The following is a 26468-nucleotide window of genomic DNA, read 5'->3' on the forward strand; positions in this document are numbered from 1 at the left end:
TCACTTTCATTATATTTATTATTCTCCTGTGTCTGTCACCGGCAGGCGGAGGGAGTTTTCTTTAAAATGCTTTTCCCAAGCCAAAAGAACTCCATGCCCCCAGGGCCCTGGAGCAGGCAGCTGACACATGTCCCCCTTGCGACATCTTCTGGAAAGGAAGGATGGGATGGGCCAGAGGGCTGTCCCCAAAATGCTCCTCGGCCAGCTCTCCCGGCCTCAGCCCAACAAAAAGAAACGCAAACCAGGGAATAGCAAATCCCCTGCCCCGGGGCTCTCGGGGCTGCGTTTGCAGCCCCCTCTCCCACAGGCCGCCGCCCCGCCTGCTAAGCTCTTGGAGCTCCTCCCTCCTTCCCATCCCCTTTCCTGGGGCTTCTGTGTGCGTCCCTCACCAGCACCTCGGCCCCAACCAGCCTGGCTTCCCTGAGCCGCCCTGGAAGATGCTTCGATGGTCACCGCTCTTGGGTGTTGTCTAGAAGACCCAGGCACTCCCCCAGCTCTCTCCAGCTGGTTCTGGCTGGAGCCCTCCCCCATCACTGGTCACCTTTACCCTGAGACAGTGCACTGGCCTAGGGGGTGTCCCGCCAGCCTCACACTGGCTTGAAGTGAGCGGATCCCAGGATCCACAGCACGTCCTCCAAGAACACCTCTGGGGCTGACGGTTCTCTGTCCCCCCACAGCCTGTCCCAAATCCCGGCCTGCTGCGGCTCAGGCTGCCCTCTCCGGCCCTCCCCTCTCGCCTCCCCAGGAAGGGTGGCCAAGAGCCCTTCTCCATCAGACGACGGGGCAGGGGAGGTGGCCGGGCAGGCCCCTCACAAGTACATCTTCATCACCTCGTGCGTCGTGGGACAGTAGCGGGCGTGGAGCTGGGCCAGCAGCGCCCTGGACGTGGCCTCAAAGCGTGTGCCCTGGCTCTTCTTGTTCCACACGTGCACGGCGTACGTGGCGTTGAGCAGCCGGGACAGCTCCTCGGGGCTGACATCCTCAAAGTACTTCTTCCAGTTCTGCCAGGGGATGGGGTAAAAGGCCTCGGGTGGCAGGGTGGTGACACCGCGGCACGCATGGCTCTCATCCAGGCTGCGGATGCCACACCACTTCTTGAAGACCCGCGTGAGCAGCTGTGGGCCCTGGTGGCCCCAGATCCAGCCGTTATAGTGGGCTACGAAGTCACGCATGCACAGCGCCATGAACTCGTGCTGGCGCTCAAAGGCCAGGAAGGCACCATTGAGGACATAGCGGGACTGAGTGCCCAGCACATTGGTCAGGTTCCGTAGGTTCTTGAGGACGACGAAGTCCGTGTCCAAGTAGATGCCGCCGAACTTCCACATGAGCGCGATCCTGGCGGCGTCGGAGAGCACGGGCAGCAGGTAGGGCTCCCAGCGCCGCCACGCCGCCTCGTGCCAGGCCGCCAGGGGCGTGTCCCGGAACAGCCCCTCCAGGTCCAGCGGGAGTATCCGGACGTTGGGGAAGCAGCTCAGAAGAGAGAGGCCCAGGTGCCGGGGGAGGGAGGCATTGCCACCAGGCAGCCCCTTCATCAGGACCTCCACCCGGGACTCGGGGTGGGCCCTGGCCGCCGACTCCACTGAGCACATGAACAGGAAGTTGGGGTTGGTCCGGTCTGAGGTCTCCAAGAAGAAGATGTTGTGCAGAGCGGGGGTGCTAGAGGGCGGTGGCGGGGGGACCAAGCGGGGGCAGGCGATGTCAACAGGCAGGTTAAAGAATTGTCCTTGGCCCCTGGGCTCTCCCAGAATGTGCCAGTAGATCATGACAGAGACGAAAAAGATGAACTTGAAGCCGATGATGAACAGGGTGTAGACCCGCTGCCTCGATGCACCCCAGAGCAGCTGCAGCAGACAGTTGGGGGTCCTGGACATGGTCCCCCAGATGACACCAGGAGCCTCCAGCAGGAACTGGCTGCTCTGCAAGAGATGAGCACCACAGTCGGGCAGGCTGTTGGCATCCCAAGCCAGGAAAAAGGCTTCCTAATAACACCAGCCACAGCCAACGCGGGCTCCCAGAGCCCAGGGGCCTGCAGCTTCTCAGAGGCCCTCTCCTCCCTCAGCTGTAAAACAGGAGCAGTGGGCCAGGACTGAGATCTGTGCAGGGTCCCCTTCCCTCTCTGTGAGACACCTGTGAGCTCCCCAAGGCCACCTACAATCTGAGGCCATCACCGGCCCAGGGTCTGACATGTGCAAGGGTTGTCAGATTGATGCCTTTGTGGCACACAGGCTTCTGCCTGGCAAGGCCTATCCCCCTCAGCCTGCCAGCCTGGCAGCCTGTGATTCGAGGCCCAGGGCATCCACCCCTCAGCTCCATTCAGTTCCACGAACCAGGCCTGGAGCTTGTCCGAGAGGACGGACTACCCGGCAGCCTCGGCGGGCCTGGGCGCTGGCATGCGAGCTCGCTCACAGGAGGACGGGAGAGCTCCAGGCCCATGAGGATGCTGCTGGGTCCTGAAGCCCTTGGCCCACACAACGGGGTCTCCTGAGCCCCTGGCTTCCCTAGCCCCTGCCCTGGGCTGTGTGTCTCATAGACACAGGCCTGGAGGGGAAAGGGACTGCAGTCTGTGACCTTGACTCATACTGCCGCCCTGGGACCCTCACTCAGTCCTGGTCACGCCCACTTACCCAGGAGCCAAGAACACTCCTGGGTGCCCTGCAGGTGGCTGGGAGGAATGAGACAGGCGTGGGCCCTGTCCCCGAGGGTGGGACTGTGTGAATGCCTGGGATGTGTGGGTCCCCAGCTCTGCCTGAACCAGCTGTGCGACCTGGGGCAAACCACTCAGCTCTGTGAGCCTCGATCTTCCCACCTGCAGGACAGGAACACTGGAACCCCCTGAAGGTTTGTGTCGGTTCATCTGTTCATTCATTTAATAAATATTGACTGTCTACCGCACACGTGGCGGGCGGAGTCCTCAGCATTTCACACAGATTAACTCCTTCAACCCCTACAGCCACGCTCTGCAGTGGCAAATATCACCCCCACTTCACAGGAGAAGAAACTGAGGCACAGGGAAATCCAGTAATTCAAGCAGAGTCGCAGGGCCGGCAAGTGTCAGGGCAGGCGTTTGAACCCAGGCCACCGGCTCCAGAGTCCATGCTCTCATCACTCCACCATCCTGCCCGGGAGCGAGACCGGACAGCAAAGGTGCGAACACGCCTGGCGCTTCCGGGCCTCAGCGCACATGGACCCAGATGGTACTCACTGTTAACAGAGTCCCAGCCGCCGCTCACTTAGGGCCTCCGAAGCGCTCGGTGTCAAACTCACATCCCCTCTGGCCCTCAGGAACCCCAGGGGCCAGTTGTATCATTTCCACTTTTGAGCCAGGAAACCCAGGCACAAAGGGGTGGAGGGACCGGGGGCAGCCTGGGGGCCAAGGGAGCCACAGCCAATCCCTCCCCAGGACACACAGGTCTCACTGCCTGAGGAGGGTGCCAGGGGCCTGGGACTTGAGCAGTTGGGCCCAGCTCTCCCCAGGGCCGAGGGCAGAGCACTGACCAGCCTGGGCGGCCCATGGCGGTGAGGCAGGGATCCAGGCAGCCTGGCAGGCCTCCTGCAGACACGCCCCGGCTCAGCAGCCAACCTTCTCTGCCAACACGGACACGGCCCTTCCACACGCTCTCTGCACCCGCAAATCCATCTGGAAAAGATGGCGAGAGACAGAGTGAGGCGGGTCGCAGTTTCCCTGAGGCCTTGTCCCCCAGCCACACAGGCCCAGCTAGCTGTGCCTGGGGTCCTTTGTTCAGTGACTCCTTCACTCTCTCGGCCACTCAGGGAACTCAGCTGGGAGGAGGGGAGAGTCAGGCACAGCCCCGCCCGTCCGCCCGAGAGGAATGCTCAGCCTGATGACACCATTTGGAAAAAGACAGGACAATACACCAGAGGGAAGACAGCTGACATGGAGCAAAGAGGCCAGCAGAGGGGGGAGAAAGTGGCTTCCCAGGGGAGGTGATGCTCGATGGGAAGGGAGTTAACCAGATGGAGCTCCATAAGCGCCACGGGGGCCTGCACACCTCTCCCTGGTGCCCAACTCAGTGCCTAGCACCCAGTAGGCATACAGGAAACTGACTCACTCTCACATAGTAGGAAAGTGACTGTTTCTGACTCACTCAGCAGCAGCCAGAGGGAAATTTTAAAAATACAAGTCAGGCCACATCATTCCTCTGCTCAGACCCTGAGTCATGTGGGAGGGCCGAGGTTCACCGGTCCTGCGCATCCCTCGACCCCTGACCTCACACCCACTTCTCTCCCCATCGTCAGCTCTGCCCCAGCCACACCTCCTGGCCTCCTTGCTCTTTCTCACACCCACCCCCCTTGCTGCCGTCTCAGGACCTTTGTACCTGCTCTTCCCCTGCTTGCACCGCTCTTCCCGCAGACATCCATGTGGCTTGTCCCCTCACTTCCCTCAAAGTCACCTTCTCATGGGCCCTCCCTAGGTTCCCCCTAAAATCCCGACCCCTATCACTTCATAGCCTCTGACTTCAGTTTATTTCCTCCAGTACTGACTCTGACATCCTGTGCATTTTCGTACTCATTTGTTTTGGTTATTTATTTGGAACATAACCCCATGAGGACAGGTATTTTTTGTGTTTTGTTCAACATCTAGAATAGTGCCCAGCTCTCGATAGATACTGAACATTGAGGGACTCCGCGTGTGCGAGATGAGGGAAGGAGCAAGTGAGTGAATGAAGGAGTGAGTCAATGAGTGAGCGAATCAATGAGTGAGTGAGGGAATCAATGAATGATCAGTGCGTTAAGGAGGGAGCGAATTAATGAGTGAGCAAGTCAGTGAATGGGCAAATCCACGAGTCACCAAACGAGCGGGCGACAGAGCCGTGGCGTGAACCGAGAACCGTGTGTTCCCCTGGCCCCGGTTTTTCCTGCTGGGAGAGAGGCTATTTCGGTCCTGAGTATTTTTAACCCAATGTGAACCACGCTGAGGAGTGGACAGACAGACAGTTGGATGGAGCAAGGCTTCGGCTGCTGAGGTTGGGGGTGGCGCTGGGGTGATCTGGTTCCACCATGGAGTGGGGCGGGTGGAGTCTGGGCCCGTCGGGGAGGTGGGATGCGCTGCCTGAGCCCGGGCCTGCCACGGAAGAAGGTGCCAGATGTGAGCAGCGCCATATTTGGTGCCAGAGCCCAAGACCCAGGAATAGAAACTGTGTATGGGGCCAAGTTGGCCACAGCCCAATACCCGTGTGACCTCAGGGCCAAAGCATGCTCCTGGCCCCCCTGCATGGGCCTTGCAGCAACGGCCCAAATCTTGACCCTCATCAGTTGAGCCTGGCACATCACCGCCTCCTCCTCCTGCCCACTACTTCCAGCCCTGCACCAGGGAGATAGCTCCAGTTAGCACGTTAACTGTGGCACATCCCCGCTCTAGGCCCTTCCGTGGCTCCCCATGGTCAGGACCCCCAGGATCCATCTCAGGCAGGAAGTGAGGGTGAGAAGTGGAGGCAGACCCTGCTGGCCTGGCCCTCAGCACCAGCCCTGCAGACCTCACCTCGGGGGCACTGGCATCAGGGGACGAGACTCACGTGTCTGGGAAAGGCTCCCTTACCTGTCGCTCGCCCCCGCTTCATGGCCTGCCCCCACCTCTGCCCCTCTCTGGGCTCCCGTGTCTGGCCAAGCTCATGACCCAAACAGAACAGAGTCACGGTGATGGTCCAACACGGTCCACACCGAACCCCACTCCCAGGCTGAACACTCACCAAGCGGCTCTCAGTGCCAGAGCTGGGCCCTTGGAGATTCTGATGTTCCAATGGGGACACAGAGGCCCAGAGAGGGAAAACGACTTGGCAAAGGTCCCGCAGCAGTGGAGGGTGGAGCCGGTGCAGGGACCCAGGCCTCCAGCAGGGGCGGCTCAGGGAGCCCTCCTGCCCCTCTGCAGGGAGTGCCCAGTACCCTAGCGGCCTTCCTAGAGATGCTGCAGGAGGACACCTCTCAGCAGAGGTCTCGACCCAGAAGACAGTGCAGACAGAGGAAGGGACCACCTCGGGTCCAGCTCCCCCTATAGTTTCCCGCGGCTGCCGAAGCCAATGACCACAGACTCTGGGGCTTAAAACAGATGCCTGTGTTCTCAGCGGTCTAGAAGGTGGCAGTCTAAAATCCGGGTGTCAGCAAGGCCACACGCCCTCTTAGGTTCTAGGGGAGAACCTGTTCCTTGCCTCTGCCAGCTTCCGGTGGCTCCAGGCGTTCCCAGGCTCGTGGCTACACCACTCAGCCTCTGCCCCATCTTCACAAGGGCTTCTCTTTGGTGTGTCTGGGTCTTCTGCTCCTCTGCCTCTGATCCTCATCCTGTCATTGGATTTACGGCCCACCTGGGCAATAGGTCTGTCATGCCCACCTCCTGAGCCTGTGAATGTGACCTGGTTAGGGAGAGAGGTCTTTGCAGGAGGTATTAAGTCAAGGATCCTGAGAGGAGGAAATGAGGCTGGTACGGCCCACCTGGGTAATCCAGGCTATTTCCTCCTCTCAGGATCCTTGACTTAATAACTTCTGCAAAGACCTCTCTCCCTAATGAGGTCACCTTCACAGGCTCAGGGGGCTAGGGCACCACAGATCTTCTCTGAGGCCATTATTCATCCCACTATACCCCCTTCCATGTTTCTCTGTCCTGGAGCCTCAGAACCACCCTGTGAAGAAGGAAGCTCTGTTCTCAAGTCACTGACAAGGACTGACAAGGACATTGAGGCCTGGGGCTGTAGAGTGACTTGCCCAAGGTCACACAAAGGGTTGAAAGGGAGCCGAGATTGGAACCCAGGGTCTGACTCCGGAGTCTGAGGTTGGCTGCCTCACCCTCTGTGCACAGACGTCTTGGAGTCTCGGCCGCAAGGGTCCCCTCTGCAGAGGCCACCCTCCACTCCCATCACCCAGGCGTTTCCCTCAGGGCCTGGGTCCCGAGCCTGTCCCGGGAAGCAGGCTGAGACTCGGAGAGACATCTGAAGGGACTGGGGAGTGCCTGGGTCCCTGTGAGGGTGGGGGACCCAGGACAAGGCAGAGGGAGAGCGGGGCTGTGAGGCGGCCCCACTGGAGGCCTCAGCTGGTCCCACGGGAGCCCTGGAGCTGGCACGGACTTCAGAGACGTTCGTTCCAAACGAGGGTGAGGCCTGTACCACACTGACCCACACTGGACACAGGCTTTTCCCTGGGTGAGGGGCCCCCCATCCTCTGGAAATGGTCTTGTTCGTGTACGGCTCTCAGAGTCGTAAGGGTGCAGCAGCTCACCTGTCTTACTAATTTCCACCCCCAGGGCTTGCACAGGGCCCAGCAGACAGTGGGCGCTCAACAAACACTGGTAGGACAAAGGAAGGATCTCGGGGGAGCCAGGTGCTCTTTCTGCTCTCCTCAGGGTCTCGGGGTCTCAGGGACAAACCAGGAGGTCAGGGAACTGGATGGTGAGGAGCAAAGTCAGGGCTGGGTGGGCTGTGGGGGGAAGCAGCAGACCCAGCAATATCTGAGTGAGGGGCCCCACATCAGTGTCCATGCGGGATTCTGCGGGGGTTGCCAAGCCGCAGATGAGGAACTGGCCAGTGCACAGGGCCAGGCTGCAGTGGGGCAACTCCTCTTGGCCTGGGATCCTAGATCCTTTAGGTGGCAAGGCTCCAGCCCCAGGGTCAGACTAGGGCTCCAACCCCAGCTGTGCCATCCTCAGTCGTGTGACCACAGGTAGGCTACGTTCCTCCTCTGAGCCAGAGGGGACGCAGACCCACACGAGCCCACCAAGCCTCCTCCTGGGCCTGCGCCCGCGGTGTGTGGCCTTGGGCAAGACAAGATCCTCTCTGAGCCTCCGGTTCCTGCTCTGTCGCAGTGGGGTAGCACCAGCGCCCAGATCACAGGTCGCTTGGGGAATAAGTCAGCAAGGACATCTTGGAGTCTGGGGCAGAGGCTAAACTGGGTCCTGGGCTCAGACCCAGGGACCTGTGGTGGAGGCCAGGCCAGGGCGAGGCAGACGAAAAGGATCATCTCATACCTTCTCCAGGAGTCTCTCATCCCAGGCCCCACAACTCTGGGGTCACACGTTGCCTTGAACATCACTGAAATGACAGCTCCAAGGAGAACATGCCTGGGGAGGCCTCTGCACGGCAGGGGAAAATGGTCAGAAGTCACATGCACTGAGGGTTCCCAGTGGAGACGGGGCGGCCGTCTGCTGGTTTTGTCTGCCAGGCATTCATTCCCCCTTCTTCTGGTAACAGCATATAACAGATAACAGTGTTATCTGTTATATAACAGTTCCTCTGGGGGAAGGACCCCTGCCCCACAGACCCCACTCCCTAGCTTTGGGGGTGGGCACAGGATTCAGGTCTGGCTAATGACTGTATCACATTCTCCTGGCCACAGTGATTGGTTCATAGAGGGCATGTAACCCAATCCAGGCCAAGTGGAGGCAAGTGCTTTCCAATGGGATTGCTAAGATGTGAGCCAGGAGGGAGGGGCCTGCCTGAGAATGAAGCTGGCCCAGAGGCAAGCAGAGCCAAGAGATGGAGCAGAAGAGATGCATGGCCACGTTGTCTCTACACCTGGATCCTGCTACGCCTGAAGCCGATCCACTCCTGGACTTCTCAGTCACATCATCAGTACACACACACACACACACACACACACACACACACACACACACACACAAGAGGGCGGGAGTCCATACCAAACATAGAGGGGCCATCTCTGGGGACAGGGTCAGGATTGAGGGTGGTAGTCAAGGGGCGTTTTAGTTTGATCCATAAAATTTGATTGTTTTTTATGAAGAAAACGTATTCACTCATCCTTCGTATGACAGAAAACCACGACCACAAGATTTTAAGATATTCTTCGCGTGGCAGTATGCCGGGGCCTCGGTTTTGGTATCTGGGGTGCTTGCGTTCTCGCTCCACTAGGGACTGCCCGTCAGCTGATTGACACTCGCCCCTGTTCCCTCACCTATAACAGGGAGACGACCTCGGGGTTCTTGCAGAGCCGCTGGGAGATTTTCCCGAGACGCCCAGTGAGAAGCAGACACTCAGGAGGCATGAGTCCAAACAGGAGGTCACACACGGCAGAGCCCCAAGCTCCCCTCCTGTAGAGCTTAGAAGATGCCACAGATGCTGCTGACCGGCTCGAGGGAGAAGACACGCACAGGACCAAGCAAACGTGGGGCAGAAGCTCTCCGGCACTTACTGGGTTTAGGAGCCACAGACCATCCCAAACTGGAGACAATCTGGCCCAAACTCTTACTCCAGACACCAAAGAGGGGGACACTGAGGAAGGGGACTGATGCCCAAACCCACAGAGAATTGGCAGTGGAGGCAGGACCGGAACTCAGCTCTCACACCAGTGCATAAGATCAGACGTCAGGGTTACAGATACTCCAGTGTCCCCCGCGCGACTCTGGGGGCCGGGCCCCAGCTCAGGACCTGGCCTCAGGGGATGCAGGCGTCTGCCCTGGGTACTGCACAGCCTCTACCAGCACTTGGCCCTGGCCGGCGCTGCTGTTGGTGGGGGTGGTTTGGAAACCGCAGTCTGGCAGGCGACGGGCTGATGGAGGGCGAGGAGCCAAGGCACTGCCAGAGGGGCATTCTCCTCCTTCCTGGCTGACAACACGTGCTCCGTGTGGACCCACACCACTGGCCGGAGATGGCAGCTGCCGGGACCTTGTTCTCTGAATCAGAGGGTGGCACACCCCAACCAGAGAGGAAGGGAGCCTCAGGCAAAGGATCGCCCCTCTGATGACTTCCCCAATCAATCAATCCCACCCATCAGTCAATGTCCCACCTCAGTCTCTTCTTCCTGCCTTCTGTGCCAGGGTCTCTCTTCCTGTCCCTCCCACCTCTTTCTCTCCCTGCTGCCCCTCCAGCTTTGCCTATCTCTCCCTCCATCTCTCTCCCTCAGCAGACACTGGGATGCATTCTTGGTCCCTGATCCTGCAACACCACATCGGGACTGCAGTGGAAGGAGACAGACAGATGGGGCCAGAGATTGGCCGACAGGACTGAAAGGACCTGGCCGGCAGCTGCTTCTGCCCCCACCCCAAGGAGGCTGCTCCCCCAACTGCGGAAATGGATGCCCCACTCCCACTGGCACTAGTGCCCAGGCAGGAAGAGGACACTCGGATTCATATGTACTGGGAGGCTGGGGCGGAGGACGCAGAGCGGCATGCAGAGGGGGTAGGGAAGTCCACTGCAGTCTTCCGCTTGGTGAGAAAGCATCTGATGGAGTCAGGAAGCCCTGGCCCAGCCCTGCGGTCAACGTGTCGCCTTAGTTCAGCCTGACCACCAGTGAGTGGTGTGATTCCAGCCCCTGCTCCCCTGTTCAACTTTCAGAAAAGTTAAGTGACTTGTCCAAAGAGCCACAGCTAGTGGCACCGGGGCTGGGGTGGGCTTCCAGGTCTGCCCCACCCTGCTCCTGACTTGCTGTGTGACCTCAGGCAAGTTGCCGTCCTTTTCTGGGCCTCAGATTCCTTCTGCACAACAGGGAGGAGAGCAGGACTAACCAGGTGTTCTAACCATGGGGATGTACGGCATATGCTGATCAACCTCCTTGGTAAGTTAACATCTGAGCGGAAACCTGAGGCTCAAAGAAGCTTGGGGTATGTGGGGCAGATGGCTGTCAGGCCAGGAAATGTATGGAGTATAGGACTCAAGCCCAGGTCAGTCCTGACAGCTTTTGGGTCTCTCTCTGATCGGCTCTGTGACCTTGGACCTGTCCCTGCACGGTAGCTTCTTCATCCATAAAACTGAGGGGGTGGGCTGTTTGATCTTGGAACGTGGACCCTCCTTGCTGTGAAAAAACAACTAGAGCTTCTAGACTTTGCTTGAAGGGTCCGCTGTCCTGTCCTCCACCCCTCCCCAGCCTGAATCTTTTGGGGCATAAATAAATATATTATTCCTATTCAAGAAGTAAAAGTGAGTTATTAGAAGGTGATGGTCCTTGTAAAAATGGCTGTTTTCAGAGCAGAGGTTACACAACGTTCCTCCCGCAAAGGCAGAAATCAAGCCGGCAGCGGCTCGCTCTTTGGGGAATATTACAAAGAGAAAAACTAGGGCGGTGGGGACTGCTTTTTCCAATAGGAATAAGGCCGACTATTAGTTCTGAACCTTCCCTCCTCTGCTGAAGTCCAACAGAGCAACGAGAGCAAAGGAAAACTAAACCACAAGCTCCAGCTTTAGGGAAACAAGGGGCCAGAAAATCCCATAAATTCCAAACCGCAAGTGAGTGTGGCCCAAAGCACTTGAGGCCAGCAGACACAGCAGTGCAGGGGGAGAAGGGGCACAGAGGGGGCCCAGGAGTGGAAGGTGGCAGAAACCACCACTTCTACAAGGAAGGTGAATATGTTAAAAGGCAGGAGCTGAGGCCTGAATGAACCAGGAGGGCTCAAGGCTGGAGGCAGGTGGCCTCTTGAACCAGGTTGGGTTCTGACAGGGAACAGAGCAGTGGATCCAGGGGTGGGCCATATTTAAAAGGAACAACCCATTCCCATAAAAGCAGAGGAGGGAGCCTTTCAGCAGAGAAGCCTAGAGAACCATAACCTGGCCTCTCTCCCAGTTTCCACCAAAACCTCTTGTTAATTGCTGCTCCAGGAAAATTCAACTAATTCAAATATATTTTTTTTAAAAATTGTTAAAGGAATAAACACAGCACCCATACAAAGATGCTGTAAGAATGAAAAAGGAAAGGAACACGGATCTTTCTTTATGTATACAGAAAATTCACTAAAAAGATACTGCCACGAGAAAATAAAAATTCTAATCCCAAACCACCGCATGAATTAAAAAACAAAAAAGTTGAATAAGTCATTTCAGCTATGAAAGAAGACTCAAAAGCAGAAATACAATAACTGGAGAAGAAATGGATAGACCAAGTGAAGGCAAGACATGAAGATGATGTGTTAGAACTGATGGATCTGAGGAAAGAACCAGAAGAAAAACACAAAAACATGTCAGAAATGAAGACCAAACTACAAGAAATACAAGGGGGAACAGACTCCACACAAAGTAGAAACAGAGACTAAAATGAGAAAAGGGAACAAAAGCCCACAGAACAGTCAAAGAGATCAAAGAATTCAAGATAAAGGAGATCCAACAAACGTATAACTGCAGTTCCTAAGAAGAAAACTCAAACAATTGAGCAGAATAAATATTTAAAATAATGTCAGGAAAACTTCCCTGAAATAAGGGAAAACTTGATTTCATGAATTGAAAAGGTACACCATGTACGAGAGGACAATGACCCCGAATGGTAAGTCCTAAAACATATTCTAGTGAAATTATTGGACTCGAAAGATACAAAATTAAATTTTTAGGCAGCTATGTAAAAAGACCAAGCCATCTACAAAGGAAAGAGAATCAGGCTGCCATCAGCTTTCTCAGAAGCAACAGTCAGTGACAGAGGACAGTGGAGCGACATGTTCAGGACTGTCAAGGAAAGAAAGTGTGAGCCAAAGATTAATATGTAGACATGCTGTTCTTTAAATATAAAGGTTAATACACCAATGGTTTCCAAGTCTAAGGCCTTAGACAATATTGTTCCTATGGGCCCTTCTTGAGGAAAACTGAGGAATAAGTGCCAGCCAACCAAATGCTGCCTGGAATAACTTCAGTTTTAGGAGTGAATATATTTAACTGCAGATCCAGGGGAAAAAAAACTATGAATAAGGATGACGGAAAGCAATGAAAACGTTATCTAGTCAGATAATGCAGAAATGATACAACTAACAAAAACTTGGTAGGCAAGGGAGAATGAAGGTGGAAAGTGGACAAGCTCACACTGGCCTCACCTTTAATCGCGCGGGGTAAAACCTAAAACATCAAATAGTAAAAGTTAGAGCATATTTAAAGTACACAGGTGGCAATAATGAGGCTTATGCTTCCCTATTGTATTGAATCTAATAAGATGCATCATTATGTAATGTACCACTGAAAAATTAAAAAGCTGCCAATTAAATGATGTCACTTTGCTTTCTTATTATGTAGAATTTTTATTTTGAAAGAATTGTCCAGTCAGATTTTTAAATCACCTCTCATGCTTGTGCCTACCTAAGGAGGAAAATAAGTGAAATAAATTGGGTAAGATGCTCCTGAAACTTCATCACAGAAACTTCAACTCTTCTGTATGACTTCAACTCATTGACTGATGGCTGCGTCTTCCCACACAGCACCATCTCGTGCGCCATCAAGCACGGTGATGCAGCATTTCTTAAAAGGGCGCTTCATTATCATCTCCAGAACTTTCTTCTAAGCTGCTGACATCTCTTCTTCAGGTTTTCATGTCACTGTGTCAGTAGGCAATGGCAACTGTCATGCGTATCACAGGATCGAGAACTTCTAGAGGCATCAGAAGGAGAAGAATATAAGCCTAACCACCCGATAGGGTAGCAGCTGAAATGGTGCAGTGACAAGAGGAAGGGGAAGACAGAGGAAGAGGAAACAAGTGACATCTGCTTTTGTTCTTAGAAGAGAAACAGTAGATACTGTCTAAAGAAAGGACTAAGAGGATTATATGAAGGTACAAATATAAATGTAGCCACTAGAACAAAAGTAGGAGCTTTCCTAAACATCGGAAGGACTACAGTTTTTTTAAACTGCAAAGCAAACAGACCACAGACTGAAAGAATAAAGAATACAGCCTTCCACAGGCACAAAGACATGCATCTGTGCATACACACACAACATGACAGAAAGAGGACCAAACCATCTGTCTTATCTATCTCTCTCTCTCTATGTATACAAGTTTAACTCACTTATGTTTACAAAGAAAAAAATTTTTAGTTTAGATCCCAAGCAAAACCCAATTCTATCCTGTATTCAAGAGACGTACGTCAAACAAAGAATTCTAGAATGGTTAAAAGTAAAAGAATGAGCAAAAGTATAAAGACAAATACAAACAAAAACAAAAAGCTGGGCCATAATCTTAATATTGGACAAGGAGAACTCAAGCCACACATCACTAAGTGAGCCAAAGAAGGGCCACTTATAATGCTAAATGGTATAGTTCACAATGCGGCAAACAACACTGCAGCAATTTTCAGGAAGAAGAAATTACAGGGAGACTAGGATAAATAGATTGAAACACACTAATAAGAGATTTTAATTCACATCTCTCAGCCCAAGAAACAGGTAGAGCAAACATAAATAAGAATTCAGAAGACCTAAATAAAAGAACCAATGTGGTACTGTGCTATGTCAAACTCTCTATCCTAATAATAGGTAATGCACTTTCTTTTCAAAAGCTGACGGAACATTCATGAATATTGAAAACCTTGACAAGATCCAAAAATATAAAAAATACAGATAGTTTATAATCACAAGGCAGGATGACTAGAAATTAATTTAAAAGTCAGGAAATTTTTTTTAAAAACCCACTTCTCTTGGGCAATTCTTGACTGAAAGAGGAAAATACAAACTGAATTTGTAGGATTTATAGAAAACAACCATAATCAAAACACCACAAGTCTGAATCTATAGGCTACAGCTGCAGAGAGAGAAGAATATTTGCAGCCTCCAAAACATGTAACAAATAAAACAGGACAGATAAAAATAAATAAATAAGCACTAGGTTAAAAATGTTAGAAATAGAACCACAAAATAAACAGGAAGAATAGGGAAGAATAAAGATTAAAGCAGAAATAAGTTAGGAAACAGATAAGCAGTAGAACTAAGAAATAAGGCAAAAGCTGGCTCTTTGGAAAAAATTCAAGAAAACATAAATCACCATTAACCTAATTAAGAAAAAAAGGGAGGGGGGGATGGAGAGAGAGCACCCAGTGCAGACTAAGAAATGCCAAATGGGAAAGTAACCAATGAAGCAAAGAGAGAAAAACATTTAATCATAAGATAGTACTTTGCAAATAAAATTTAAAACCTGAAAAAAATAATTTCTAGACAAATAAATCAAGACTGTTCTCAGAAGAGAAAGTCTAGACAGGCCAACTTTCACACAAGAAACAGAACTATAAAAGATCATTAAGAAACAAAAGCACGGGCTGGCCTGGCGGCGTAGTGGTTAAGTTTGCAGGATCTGCTTTGGCAGCCCAGGGTTCGGGGGTTCAGATCCCAGGTGTGCACCTACACACCACTCATCAGCCATGCTGTGGTGGCGTCCTACATACAAAATAGAGGAAGATAGGCATGGATGTTAGCTCAGCAACAATCTTCCTCACATACTTACATACATAAATTTAGAAAAAAACCCAAAAGCACCAGGGAAAGACATTTTTAGAGGCGAATTTCAGCAAACTTAAATAACAGAAAACTTCAATGATTTTTAAAGTGTTAAATAGCAAAATATACAAAGGAAAACTTTAAAAAAAATTCTTAAGTATTACATAGATACGAAAACCTGACAAAGATTGCACAAGATACCCTACTGATCAATATCACTTATGCATATTATTGTAAAAATCCTAAATAAAGCATAAGCAAATAGAATCCAGCAGTAGATTACAAGAATAAAATATCAAAACCAAGTCAGGTTTATTCCCAGAATGCAAGGATGGTTCGATATTAGGCAATCATTAATATAATTCACCGTATTCATAGATATAAGAAGAAAAATCATATGGTAATTCACAGCGATGCCAAAAAAAAATGAACTAAATTTCTAACACTCTTCCTGGATAAATTAGGAAGCAATGGACATTTCCTTGACAAATTGTATATACCAACACCAAAGCGAGGAGCCAGCTTCACACTCAGAGAAGTCTGAGTATTTGGCTCCACACAGGGGGGTCCTCTTGCTGAAAGCAGGAAAAAGACACAGGTTTCTGTCTGTCACCATCACTCATACTGAAGGGATTCATGAAAGCAATTTGACAAGGGAAAGAAATTAGAGGCATAAAAACTGAAGAGAAATTGTTAAAGCTATTGCTGTCTTCATGATACTATTGAATACCTGGAAAAGTCAAGGGAAACTATTGAAAAACTGCAAATAACACAAGAATACTAGGAAGTGGTAGGACACAACACACACCACACTTAAGTATACACACAATAGCAGTTAGTGGCAGAAGATATAACAAAAGAGAAGACCCCACTGACAACCACCACCACCACCACCACAATACTTAGGTTTCAACTTAAAACAAGATGTTCAAAATCCTGTGAGCAAAATTTCAAAGCCCCTGAAGAACACAAAATAAACTCAAACAAATGGAAGGACATTTTTGGATAGAAGATTCAGCTTCATAAAGACGTCAATTTTCTCTAAGCCAATTCATAAACTGTACAGGATTCTGGAATTCAACAAATCGATTCTAAAGTTCATATAGAAAAACAAGCAAGGACCTACATGAAAACACTGAAAAAGAGGAACAAATGAGGAAGAACTGGCCTTTTAGGTATTAAAACATACTATAAAATTCCAATAATTAAAACAACATAGTCCAATAATTAAAACAACATAGTCTTAGCATGTGAACACACAGGGCAATGAAACAAAAGACATCACAGAAATAATACGGTACTTGCACATCCAGTAAAGGCAGCATCTCCAATCTGTAAGGCAGAATGGGTCTTTTAATACAGGTGGTGGCCAAGCAGAGTGGCTGCTAGGGAAAAAGCAGCAGCTGGGTTCACATCTTGGAAGATGCCCCAGGATAAACTCCAAATGTAATAATAAAACACATAAAAGTTTAGAACAAAACTTGGGCAAATTCCTGTATAACCTTAGAGTTGGGAAAGTTTTCTCAATTATGTACGAAATCTAGAAGCTATAAAAGAAAAGATGAATAAACTTGACTCCTGGCAAAAACAAACTTCCCCATGCCTTCCCCCAAAACACCATCAAGAAAGTCAAAATAGGGCTGGCCCCGTGGCCGAGTGGTTAAGTTCGTGCGCTCCACTGCAGGCGGCCCAGTGTTTCGTTGGTTCGAATCCTGGGTGCGGACATGGCACTGCTCGTCAAACCACGCTGAGGCAGCGTCCCACATACCACAACTAGAAGGACCCACAACGAAGAATATACAACCATGTACGGGGGTGCTTTGGGGAGAAAAAGGAAAAAAAAAAAGAAAGTCAAAATAGAACCAGCTCTGACAGCCTAGTGGTTAAAGTTCAGCACGCTCTACTTTGGTGGTCCAGGTCAGGTTCCCGGGCACAGAACCACACCACTTGTCTGTCAGTAGTCATGCTGTGGCAGCAGCTCACATAAAAGAACTAGAAGGACATACAACTAGAATATACAACTATGTACTGAGTTTGGGGAGGGAAAAGAAAAAAAAGAGGAAGAGTGGCAATAGATGTTAGCTCAGGGCGAATCTTCCTCAGGGAAAAACAACATTAAATGGTCTCTTAAAAGAAAAAGAAAGTCAAAAGAGAAATGACAAGTTGGGATAACTTTTGTGCCCCTAGATCCCAAAGGTCTAATTTTCCTAATATATAAAGAGCTCCCAGAATTCAAGGAGAAAAAGACCAACAATCCAAAAGAAAGTGGGCCAAGGACAATTTACATACATGCAAAAAATGACTCTTAAACATGTAAGCAAGACTGTCGATCTTTTGTAAGTAAGGGAAATGGAAATTGAAATACTCAGCATCTCTCACCTGTCAGATTGGCAAAAATCCAAAACTTCGCCAACACCTTCTCCTGACAAGGCTGTGAGGAAACAGGCGCGCCCACACGCCGCTGGCAGGCATGCCCGATGGTCCTACCCCTGTGGTGGAGGGCAAGAGAACATCCATTAGGATTACAGATATTGCCCTTTCCCCAGGCAACTCCACTCTGCGAATTTATCCCACATACAAATGCCGTTTGTATGGGTCGCAGCTTTGTCCGCAATTGCAAAAGATTAGAAACAACCCAAGGTCTTTCTTGAAGGGACTGGTTAAAAGCACAAGGACATAGATACCACGGAAAACACTGTCAGCTCCTGGAGGGCAGGGACCAAGGCTGCTTTTACTCCTGGTCTTGTCCCTTGTGCCCAGCACGGACTCTAGCACACAGCAGGTGCTCAATACATATTTTCTGAACAAATGAGTATATGATCCCTAAACTGCCCCAAAAGCCAGGATGAAACGTGGTCACTCACCCAGGCAGATGCCATTTGCAAACTTTCAACCATGTGTGACTGATTGCAACTATTAGAAAGCGCGATGGATACGAGGGGACAAAATAAGTCCACATGCCTCTGACTCTTCCTATGAAAGCACCTGAGTATCCGCTGGTCCCCAGAGAGGAAGCTGACTGTCCCAACGCTGCGTGGCTCCTAACCGTGAGAGAGAGGATTTGTACCCAGCTAGCCAGCCCCCAAGTCTCAGACCCTCCACCCTTTCCTGAGGGCGTCCCTTCCTCCCGGGGCACTAGCGCTTGACACTGGAGGCTGGACTGAAGACCAGGGGGCCTGGGGTCGGCTCCTCAGGGGCAGGGTGAAGTCACCCTCCTGAGCTTTATGTTCAGTTCAGGGAGCAATGTCACCCTGAGTCTGGACCCCTACACATTTGCTCTCTGGGCACATGTCTGCCCACACCAGGACCTCTCGTGGCACCAGCGTGGCTGGGTGTGGACAAGCTCCCTGTGTTGTCACTTGCTGTGCCCAGAGACCACAGAGGCACGAGGAGCCGGCAAAACTCCCCATTGGAGAAAACCACACCTGCAAATGAAATGTTCACGGAAAAGGCATCTAGAAATTGCGACCTGACTGAGGAGTCCTGAGTTCACTCTACGTGGGAGAAAATTCCCGTGCTGCCTCACTTTCTCCTTTTTTACTGTATTAAAGATGAAAAATAACCAGCAGCAAAAGAGAGTGCCACCCCCTCTCCCAAAAACCCACAGCATTGCCAATACTGAGCGTTCTCCTCAACAGTCCTTTGCTAAGCGGATGTTGCCCAAGCAAGGGACCTGGTTTCTATCTTCTACACACTTGTTCTGTGACCTTGGACTACGACTCCCCCCACCCCGCACCCCGATTCTAAGTTCAGTGTCTTCCTCTGTAAAATAAAGAGCTTGGAAAAGACAATGTCTAAGGACGCTTCTAGAAAGACCTTCCGATTCTGGTCTCTCCGGCACGGTTCTGTCCACTCCATCAGAGGTAGCCCTCAGTGACCTCTCTAGGGTCTCTCAGGGCCACCTGCCCCTTGGTTCCAGGCCAAGGGCACAGACAGATCATGAGGTCAGAGATGGCAATTCACGGAGAAGAGAGTTCCTGCTCAACCTAACACTCAGCATCACTCACAGCCCTCAGCATCACTCACAGCACCTCAATCAGTCACTCAACAAATGCGCGAGCACCTACCACGTGCCAGGCCCCACTCCAAGGTCTGGAACTACACACCGCAGTGAACAAAGCAGACAGAGCCTTTGGCTTCATGCAGTGGACACTCCAGTGGGAGAAAATTAACAAGTGAAGAAATACATTCGGCAGTGACACGTGCTACTGAGAAAAATGCAGCAGGAAAACTGCACTAGGAGGACTAGGGGGCAGGGGTGCTACTTCATACAGGGATGGCCTCTCTGAAAAGCTGACATTTGTCCCAAGACCTGAAGGACAGCAAGCTGTAGGGCTATCTTGGGAAAGCATGTCCAGGGAGGGCAATCAGCGAGTGCAAAGGCCTTGGGGCACATGTGCCTGGGGTGCTGATGGAAAGGCAGGGTAAGCAAGGTGGGAGGATAAAGGTGTCAGGAGAGGAGGTCAGAGAGATAATGGGGGGTCCAGGCCATGTGGGGCTTTGAGGGCCACCAGAAGGACTTGTCTTTCTGACTGGAGATTTCGAGGAGGAAAGGGCTATGGTGTGACTTACGTCTTAAAGAGATCTTTAAGATCTGGCTGCTTTTTGAGACTAACCCACAGGGGACGTGTGTCAACAAGAAAGCAGACTGTGGTGATAATCGCGAGGGGGAGGCGTGGGGCAGGGCGAGGGCTGACACGTCTCTCCCTCCCTCGTCAGCCCCACGGCAACAGCCCTGGGGGTCTCTCCATCTGTCTGTCTCTCTCTCTGTCCTGGGACCCATCACCCCAGCCTCCTCCCTGGCTGCCAGCCTCAGCCTCCGCCCAGGTCCCCACATCCCACAATGCTGAGGGCTGTGGGCACCCTCCTGTCAGGCCCTGTCCCTCTCCAGGCCGCCACAACTTTCAGACGGGCCAAGCTGACCTCTGCCAGATTGCTCGAGCCACCAGGCTCCAGGAACTCCAGGTTTCTGCAAAACACTCTCTCCCCTTTGTGAACTGTCCCTCTACCCTCCCCTGCCCAGGGACTTCCTGACCGCCACACGGAGGAGGAGTTGCACCCTGCCAAGCTCTGCTCAGGCTCTACTTTATTTTGTCCTCGTGTCTGCCACTGTGCCCCCATTTTACAACCGAGAAAACTAAGGAGCAGAGAGGAGAGGCGACCGTCCCAATGCCGCATGGGAGGCAGGATCTGCACCCAGCTGTGTGTGCCTGCAAGTCCCAGACCCTCTTTCCTCTGTGAGTCTCTCCTGACCTAGGCGAGCAGAGTGGGCCACGTCCAGGAAGTCGCCTGGATTTCAGCACAGCTCCCACTGCGGGCTGTGGGCTGTGCCCCCAGTGCTGGACACACGGGTACACAGCAGGTGCTCGCGGCTACCTTCCAAATGAGTGGGTGTGTGAGCAGCCTCACCCCAAACTCTGGGCCTCGCCTACAGCCTGGAGCACGGGCCGACCCTCGGAGTCCCCAGGGTGAGTCCCGATGGGAATGACCAGGGTGAATTTGGCCCTGGAGTAAAGTGGGAACAGAAGAATGTGGGCACTGTGCTAGACGCTGCCCATCCTGCCTGAGATCGTAAATGACGTTACATTAGGGAGGGCCTGGCACAAAGCAGGCCCACCATAAATCTTTGATGACTGACTGAGTGACGAGGGATAAAGGAAAACCATCCCAATACTCTCAATGCCTTTAAAAAACGATGGTACAAACTTGAAAGGAAAGTCAATCCCTCTCTGTTGCTTAAACTCACCAGGTTCTGGGGATTCTGAGCTTCTGCAATACGAGCTTCCCTCTTCCCAAGAAGTCCCTCCACCCGCCCCGCCCAGCTTCCTCGGAACCATCACAGGTAAGAAGAGCAGCCATTTGACAGGAATCCACCAAAATGCTACCAGGGTTTTATTCCCGGCTGCAAAGGTTACGGTGATTTTAGTTCTGTCTTCATACCTTTGACTACTGTCTATGTATTTGTGCACATGAACATTGAGCCAACTGGCGATGGGATCACACTTGGTCGGGCTGTCTGCTCCAGCCGTAGGAGAGGGGTTGTGTCTGTGTGTGTGTGTGTGTGTGTGTGTGTGTGTGTGTGTGTGTGTAGGGGTCCAGTCACCTCCTGGCAGCGACACCTCCCGCTTTGCTTTATATCTTGAAGACGGTGTGGAGTCACTGAAGACTTGAGGCAGGGGCAGGTGACATGGCCAGCCTTCCCGCGACCATGGCCCAGAGGGTACCCTGTCAGCATCTTGGTCTATTCTTTCCGGTCGTTTTCTGATGCCCCCTTCCCAGGGAGCAGTGTTTATTTACACAGAGCCGAAGACAGGACACACGCAAGAGGAAATCCCATTACTGGCTGTCCTACACCTTGCTTTATTTTTCACTTAAAAATATGCTGGGCCCCCGGGCTCTAAAGCTGCGTGGCAATGGTGGTCGCAGAACTGTACACATTTCCTAAAACTAGCGACCTGCATGCACGCAGCGATGTGTAAATCAGACCTGAATAAAGCTGTTTGAAAATACACCTAAGCCCTTCCTGTTGTGTCAATAAACACAGCTCCACGCCCTGCTTTCCAGGGCTACATTGTATCTCTCATTCAGCAGCCCCATCCCTGGCTTTGCCCACTCCCGTTTTGATTACTGGAAACATGGTCTTCATCTCTTTGCTCTTGTAGACAGCACCGTGGTAAAGACCTTCGCTCTTCTATCTTTCAGCGCATGCTCAGTTACTTCTACAGACTGCTTCCTAGAAATGAGCCTCTTGGGTCAAAGGGAATGTAATTTAAGGTTTTAGATACAGACCGCTAACTTGCCTCCAGGAAGGTTTTAAATGTCCCACGCTCCCTCCCCGTCAGGGTGTGCCCGCCTTCCCCCATTCTCCCCCCCACCCCTCCCTCCCGGGAGGGGTGGGTGCAGCTGAGGTCACGTTTATTAAAAGCTCCCTGTGAGGCAAGGAGCTCCATGGTTTGTATTTTCTGAGGGCTCGTCGTGCACAGCCACTGGTCAAAGTGGTTTTCAGGCAGTAACTCGGTTAATCCTCCCAGTGTAATCCTCTTATTATGAACTACAGTTTAATAGCTAAGGAAACTGAGGCACAGCTAGGATTCTAACACCTTTTGCAAGGTGAAAGGAGTCTGCCCGTGGCCCAGCCTAGTTCACCCGGGATGCACTGGGGCTGGGGGCTAAACCCCACTCACTGTGAGAAAGGAGAGGAGCTTGACTCTGAGTCTCAGTGTCCTCATCTGTAAAATGGGAGGCAGACAGCGTGACATGAGATCAGGTAACTCGGTGTCTGGCCCCTATGGAGGCTCAATCGGTGGAAGCTCACCCCCAACTCAGGGCGTTGCCTTGGCGACCACCAGGAAGGAGCAAATGAGGACTGTACACAACTGGAGGGCGGGGGATCGGGGGTCGGGGGGAGCCTCCCGGGCTGTGTCTTTATCCAGGACAGTATCTGTAACTGTGTCTATACCTATGTGGCTTCTGCTCTTTCCGATCAGGCCTGTTGATAGGATGTGAAGACCCCTTTTCCTGTTTCACCCCCAGGTGCCGGTCCTCCTCGCTCCCGGTTGCCCAGCTCAGACTTTGCACAGGTGTGACATGCAGAAGGCTGGGTGTTCCAGCTAGAGTGGGCTCCTGTGGGTGAGAGTGTGGGCACCGGCCTGGACGGGAAGCGGGTTCTCCTAATCCCATGGCCAACTCCACTTCTGCCGGAAGCTCCTGAGCCCACTAGGGTCTGTCTGTGTAGCCAGAAGACAAAGAGAGGCAGACAGAAGAGGAAGGGACGTTCACTCCCAAGTACCAGAGGGAGGAAGAGGGATGCTGCTTCCAGATATGGACTAGAAATGGAGGCTAGGACAGGAAGGCGGTTCGCAAGGGCATGCGGCCAGCGAGGGGGGCCTACTCTGAACTAGCCCTGCCGCCCATCGGCTGACTGGCCTTGAATAAGGCACTCCCCCACCCTCCAGGAGTCTGTCAGTGGGGGTGACAACACCTGCTCCCTCCCAGGGAAGCAGGGAGGACTCCAGGGGAACAGGCCAGCCAACAGCACAGGCAGCTGGGGACGTGGGGGCTGGAGCCCAGTCTCTCCAGTGCCGCTCTTCCACCTCCCCCTCTACGAGGATCAAAGCCAATTCATAAGGCGCCCTCTGAGCCCCCTCCCTCTGCGCCTGTCCTCACCATGCAGAAGGTCCCTCTGCACCAGAGCCGGACCCCTCCCACCTCTGCATCCCCTGGGATCTCAGTCTTTCGACCCGCCCCTCCTGAGGGGCCTCAACCGCTCCCTCTTCTGGTTCTTTCCCATAAACACAGCCAATTCTCCCTTATCAAAAAGCACACACACAAAGTAAAAGAAGAAGAGCTCCTCAAAAACACACACCAGCAGCAGCAAAAATAAAAGCCAAAGGATAACCTGGGAGAAGACGTTTGCCATAAAGAGATCAGACAAGGGGCAGATACTTCACTGATGAGCTCAAACAAGTAAGAAACACACATACTGTGGTAATCATTTCACAGTATACATAAGCCAAATCATTATGCTGCACACCTTCAACTTATACAGTGCTGTACGCCGATTATATCTCAATAAAATTGGGAGGAAAGAACTACACAAAGATCCCAGGTGCTCATACTCTTCGACTTAGCAATTTCATTTCTAGAAAATAACAAGAAACGCGTGCTCACAGCCGAGGACGCGTGCAACCACCCAGTTCCCCGGGAAAGCCAGTGGCTCCAGGTAGAGCCCTTCTCGAGGTCTCGTAGACACTGACTCCCAGCTAATTCTCTTTCCAGGAAAAATCCGGCAACATATAAATTTATAAAATTTATACATAAATTCAATGTAACATTATCTAAAAGAGCCAAATATTAAAAAAAAAAAAGCCCTGTCAAATGAAATCCCTAAACTAAATATGATGCAACAGTATGTAAGCATTGAAAAATATAAAAAATAATGTTGGGGAGAGGTGAGGAATTTGAAAAACTTATATAGACAAGATATTTAAAATAGGTAAAAAAATATGTATTTTTAAAAAGTATGGGGAAAAAAAGGGCAAGTTTTAACAATAGTTATCTCCAAGCGATGCGAATATGGGATTTTTTTTCATAGTTAATTCATTGAAGCAACGTGTAGTGAACACCTACTTTGTGCTCACTAAGGGCCAGCACTGGGCTTCAGGCAAGGCTCCCTCCCTCCGATCAGGAGAGAGGGAGGCAGACAGGGAACATGCAGGGCAATCAACAGGAGGGAGAGCACACCTAGGAGGCACCTGATGGGGAGGAAGTGCATTCCGGAGAGCACAGCGGGGCAGAGCCTGGCTGGCCAGGCGGAGGGAGGAGCCATCCACCCCATCCCCCAGCAGCAAGAACCAGGAGGACCAGCAGCTTCGGGGGAGGGGGGGATCAAGCTTCTCTTTCCCGTCGGTCCCTCCTTCCAGTCTTGCCGCAAATGTCCCTGGCAGCCACCTTGTCTCTCTCTGCCCTGGTCCCAACTCAGATCTGCATCCTCTGCTGCCCTGGGTACTTGGAGATCTGGACCTGGGGCCCCCATGGCCAGGGGGGTTTGGGAGTTGCTGGCTGGGGCTGATGTGGCGATGTGGTGGGTCACAGCCTCCCGACGTTCCCAGTAAGCTTAAAGATTCTGCCAACTCTGCCACACACAGGCGCCCTTGGGACCATCTCACACACACTGGGAACAACCCCACTAACCCAGGCGGCTAGAGGGCTTTGATGGGAACAAGGAAACAAAACACCTTTTTAAGGCGAAGTTCCATTTCAGAGTTTGTCCTCTAATGCTGAGCTGTCCTAGGAGACAAGCAGGCGCAGGCCCTCGGGGCATTAGAAACATGTTTGGGAGGAAACTGAACAGAGAGGATTCCATCCCGACTCTCCCCTTCTTTTCTTTTGTATCTGGGCCTGATTTGGGGACTCCCCCTAGGGGATCCCAGCTGTGGGACACGGGGTGCAGGCATGGCCAGCCTGGGCCTTGCTATGTCACCCTGGGCAGGGTGGCTCCCCTTCTTTGAGAAGAGGCGACAAAGGGGGAGGCCTTGGGCAGCTGGAGAAGAGGAGGGCCAGCGTGGGTGCACACCAGGTGCTCCGGGTATTTGATCAATGATGGGAGAAATGGCCTTCGGCGACCCCAGAGCCCCGCAGAGAGCAGTGATGGATCACTCAGTATTGGAGGAGACAGGAAGGGTGTCCTCCTGGGAGGGAGTGGGTGCAGGGGAGACGGCTTTTAACCCTCTGGGAGCCAGAGGCTCAGCTGAGTCTGGCAAGGAGGTGGGAACTTCCACCCCCGGGGGTCAGATGAGGAAACTGAGGCACGGGGACGCTCCTAGCTGTGAAAGGGAGCGGACTCTGAGACTGGACCTCCCAAGCACCTGGTGCGCCCACTCAGCCTCAACCCTGCGCATCTGCAGAAGAGGGAGGGAGAGGAGGACGCCGGAAGGAGGGGTCGTGCGCGGATCCGGATCCCGGAGAGGGAGCGCCGGGGCCCGACTGTCCGACTTCCCAGCGCGGAGCCGGGCCGCTCCTCCAACTGGAGGGCCCTCCCCCTCCTCGACACGTCCAAAGCCTCAGCATCCCCAAAGGCCCCGAGGGACGCCTCCGGCCCCCGGCTGCCTCCTTTCCGGCGGCCGCTCCCCGGCCGCACCCCTGGGGGCCCGGGGCGAGCAGGGCCGGGCGGCGAGGCCTCCCGCGACGATCCCGCGACCCCAGACACGGCGGCGCGACTCGCCCAAGGTCGCAGCGCGGCGCAGGCGAAGCCGGCACTCGGACCCCGCTCTCGTCCCCGCGGTCGCCCCCTCCCACCGCGGCCCCGGGCCGGGCGGGGCTGCCCCGAGGGCTCCGGGGCGGGCGCACTCCCCTCGCGGGCCGGGGCTCAACTTCGGGGCGCAGTCACGGGGAGGCACACGAAGGTCCCTCCGGAACAGGTGGCCCGAGCCTGCCCGCCCCTCCGCAGCGCCCTCCCCCCCGGTGCCCAGGCACCCCCGCCCGCCGCGCCCTGCGCGCAGCCCCCCGTACCTCTGGCTCCCGCGGCGGCGGGCGGCGCACCAGCGGGCCCCGCGGGCGGCGGTGGCGGCGGGAGAGCTCGGGAACAGAGGACTGGAGCACCGCCCTCCAGCCCGGGGCGTGGTCAGCACCGCCCGCCGCCGCCCCGCTGGGTCCCGACTCCCCCACCAGCGCGCGGGCCAACAGGTATGCCGCGCTCCCCGCGCCTCCCGCCGCCTGCTCCGTGGGTTCATCATCCCAAGCTCCCCATTGAACGGATGAGAACCTGAGGCTCAGAGCGGCTAAATCACTTCCACGACCCGCAACCGAGAAGCGGCAGTGTCGGCCTTTGACTCCGGGCCT

General features: G+C 52.9%; 1 protein-coding gene across 6 annotated transcripts; it reads right to left on the reverse strand.

The window, feature by feature from the left end:
• A4GALT (alpha 1,4-galactosyltransferase (P1PK blood group)) lies at positions 1-26468 on the reverse strand. 6 transcript variants are annotated; one of them, XM_070253774.1, is made up of 5 exons: positions 26139-26221; positions 17508-17617; positions 12746-12767; positions 3496-3637; positions 1-1916 (listed from the first exon to the last, which is right to left on the reverse strand). In XM_070253774.1, exon 5 carries the CDS (start codon positions 1869-1871, stop codon positions 810-812), a length of 1062 nt encoding a protein of 353 aa, XP_070109875.1. In that variant the 5' UTR covers positions 1872-1916; positions 3496-3637; positions 12746-12767; positions 17508-17617; positions 26139-26221; the 3' UTR covers positions 1-809. The 6 variants fall into 6 exon arrangements, with proteins under 6 accessions (XP_070109875.1, XP_070109874.1, XP_023487541.1 ...); XM_070253773.1 differs by having other exon boundaries at positions 12746-13292; positions 26139-26185; XM_023631773.2 differs by lacking the exon at positions 12746-12767 and having other exon boundaries at positions 26139-26468.

The sequence above is a fragment of the Equus caballus genome, chromosome 28 (assembly GCF_041296265.1).
Source record: "Equus caballus isolate H_3958 breed thoroughbred chromosome 28, TB-T2T, whole genome shotgun sequence".
In the NCBI taxonomy this organism is placed as follows: domain Eukaryota; kingdom Metazoa; phylum Chordata; class Mammalia; order Perissodactyla; family Equidae; genus Equus; species Equus caballus.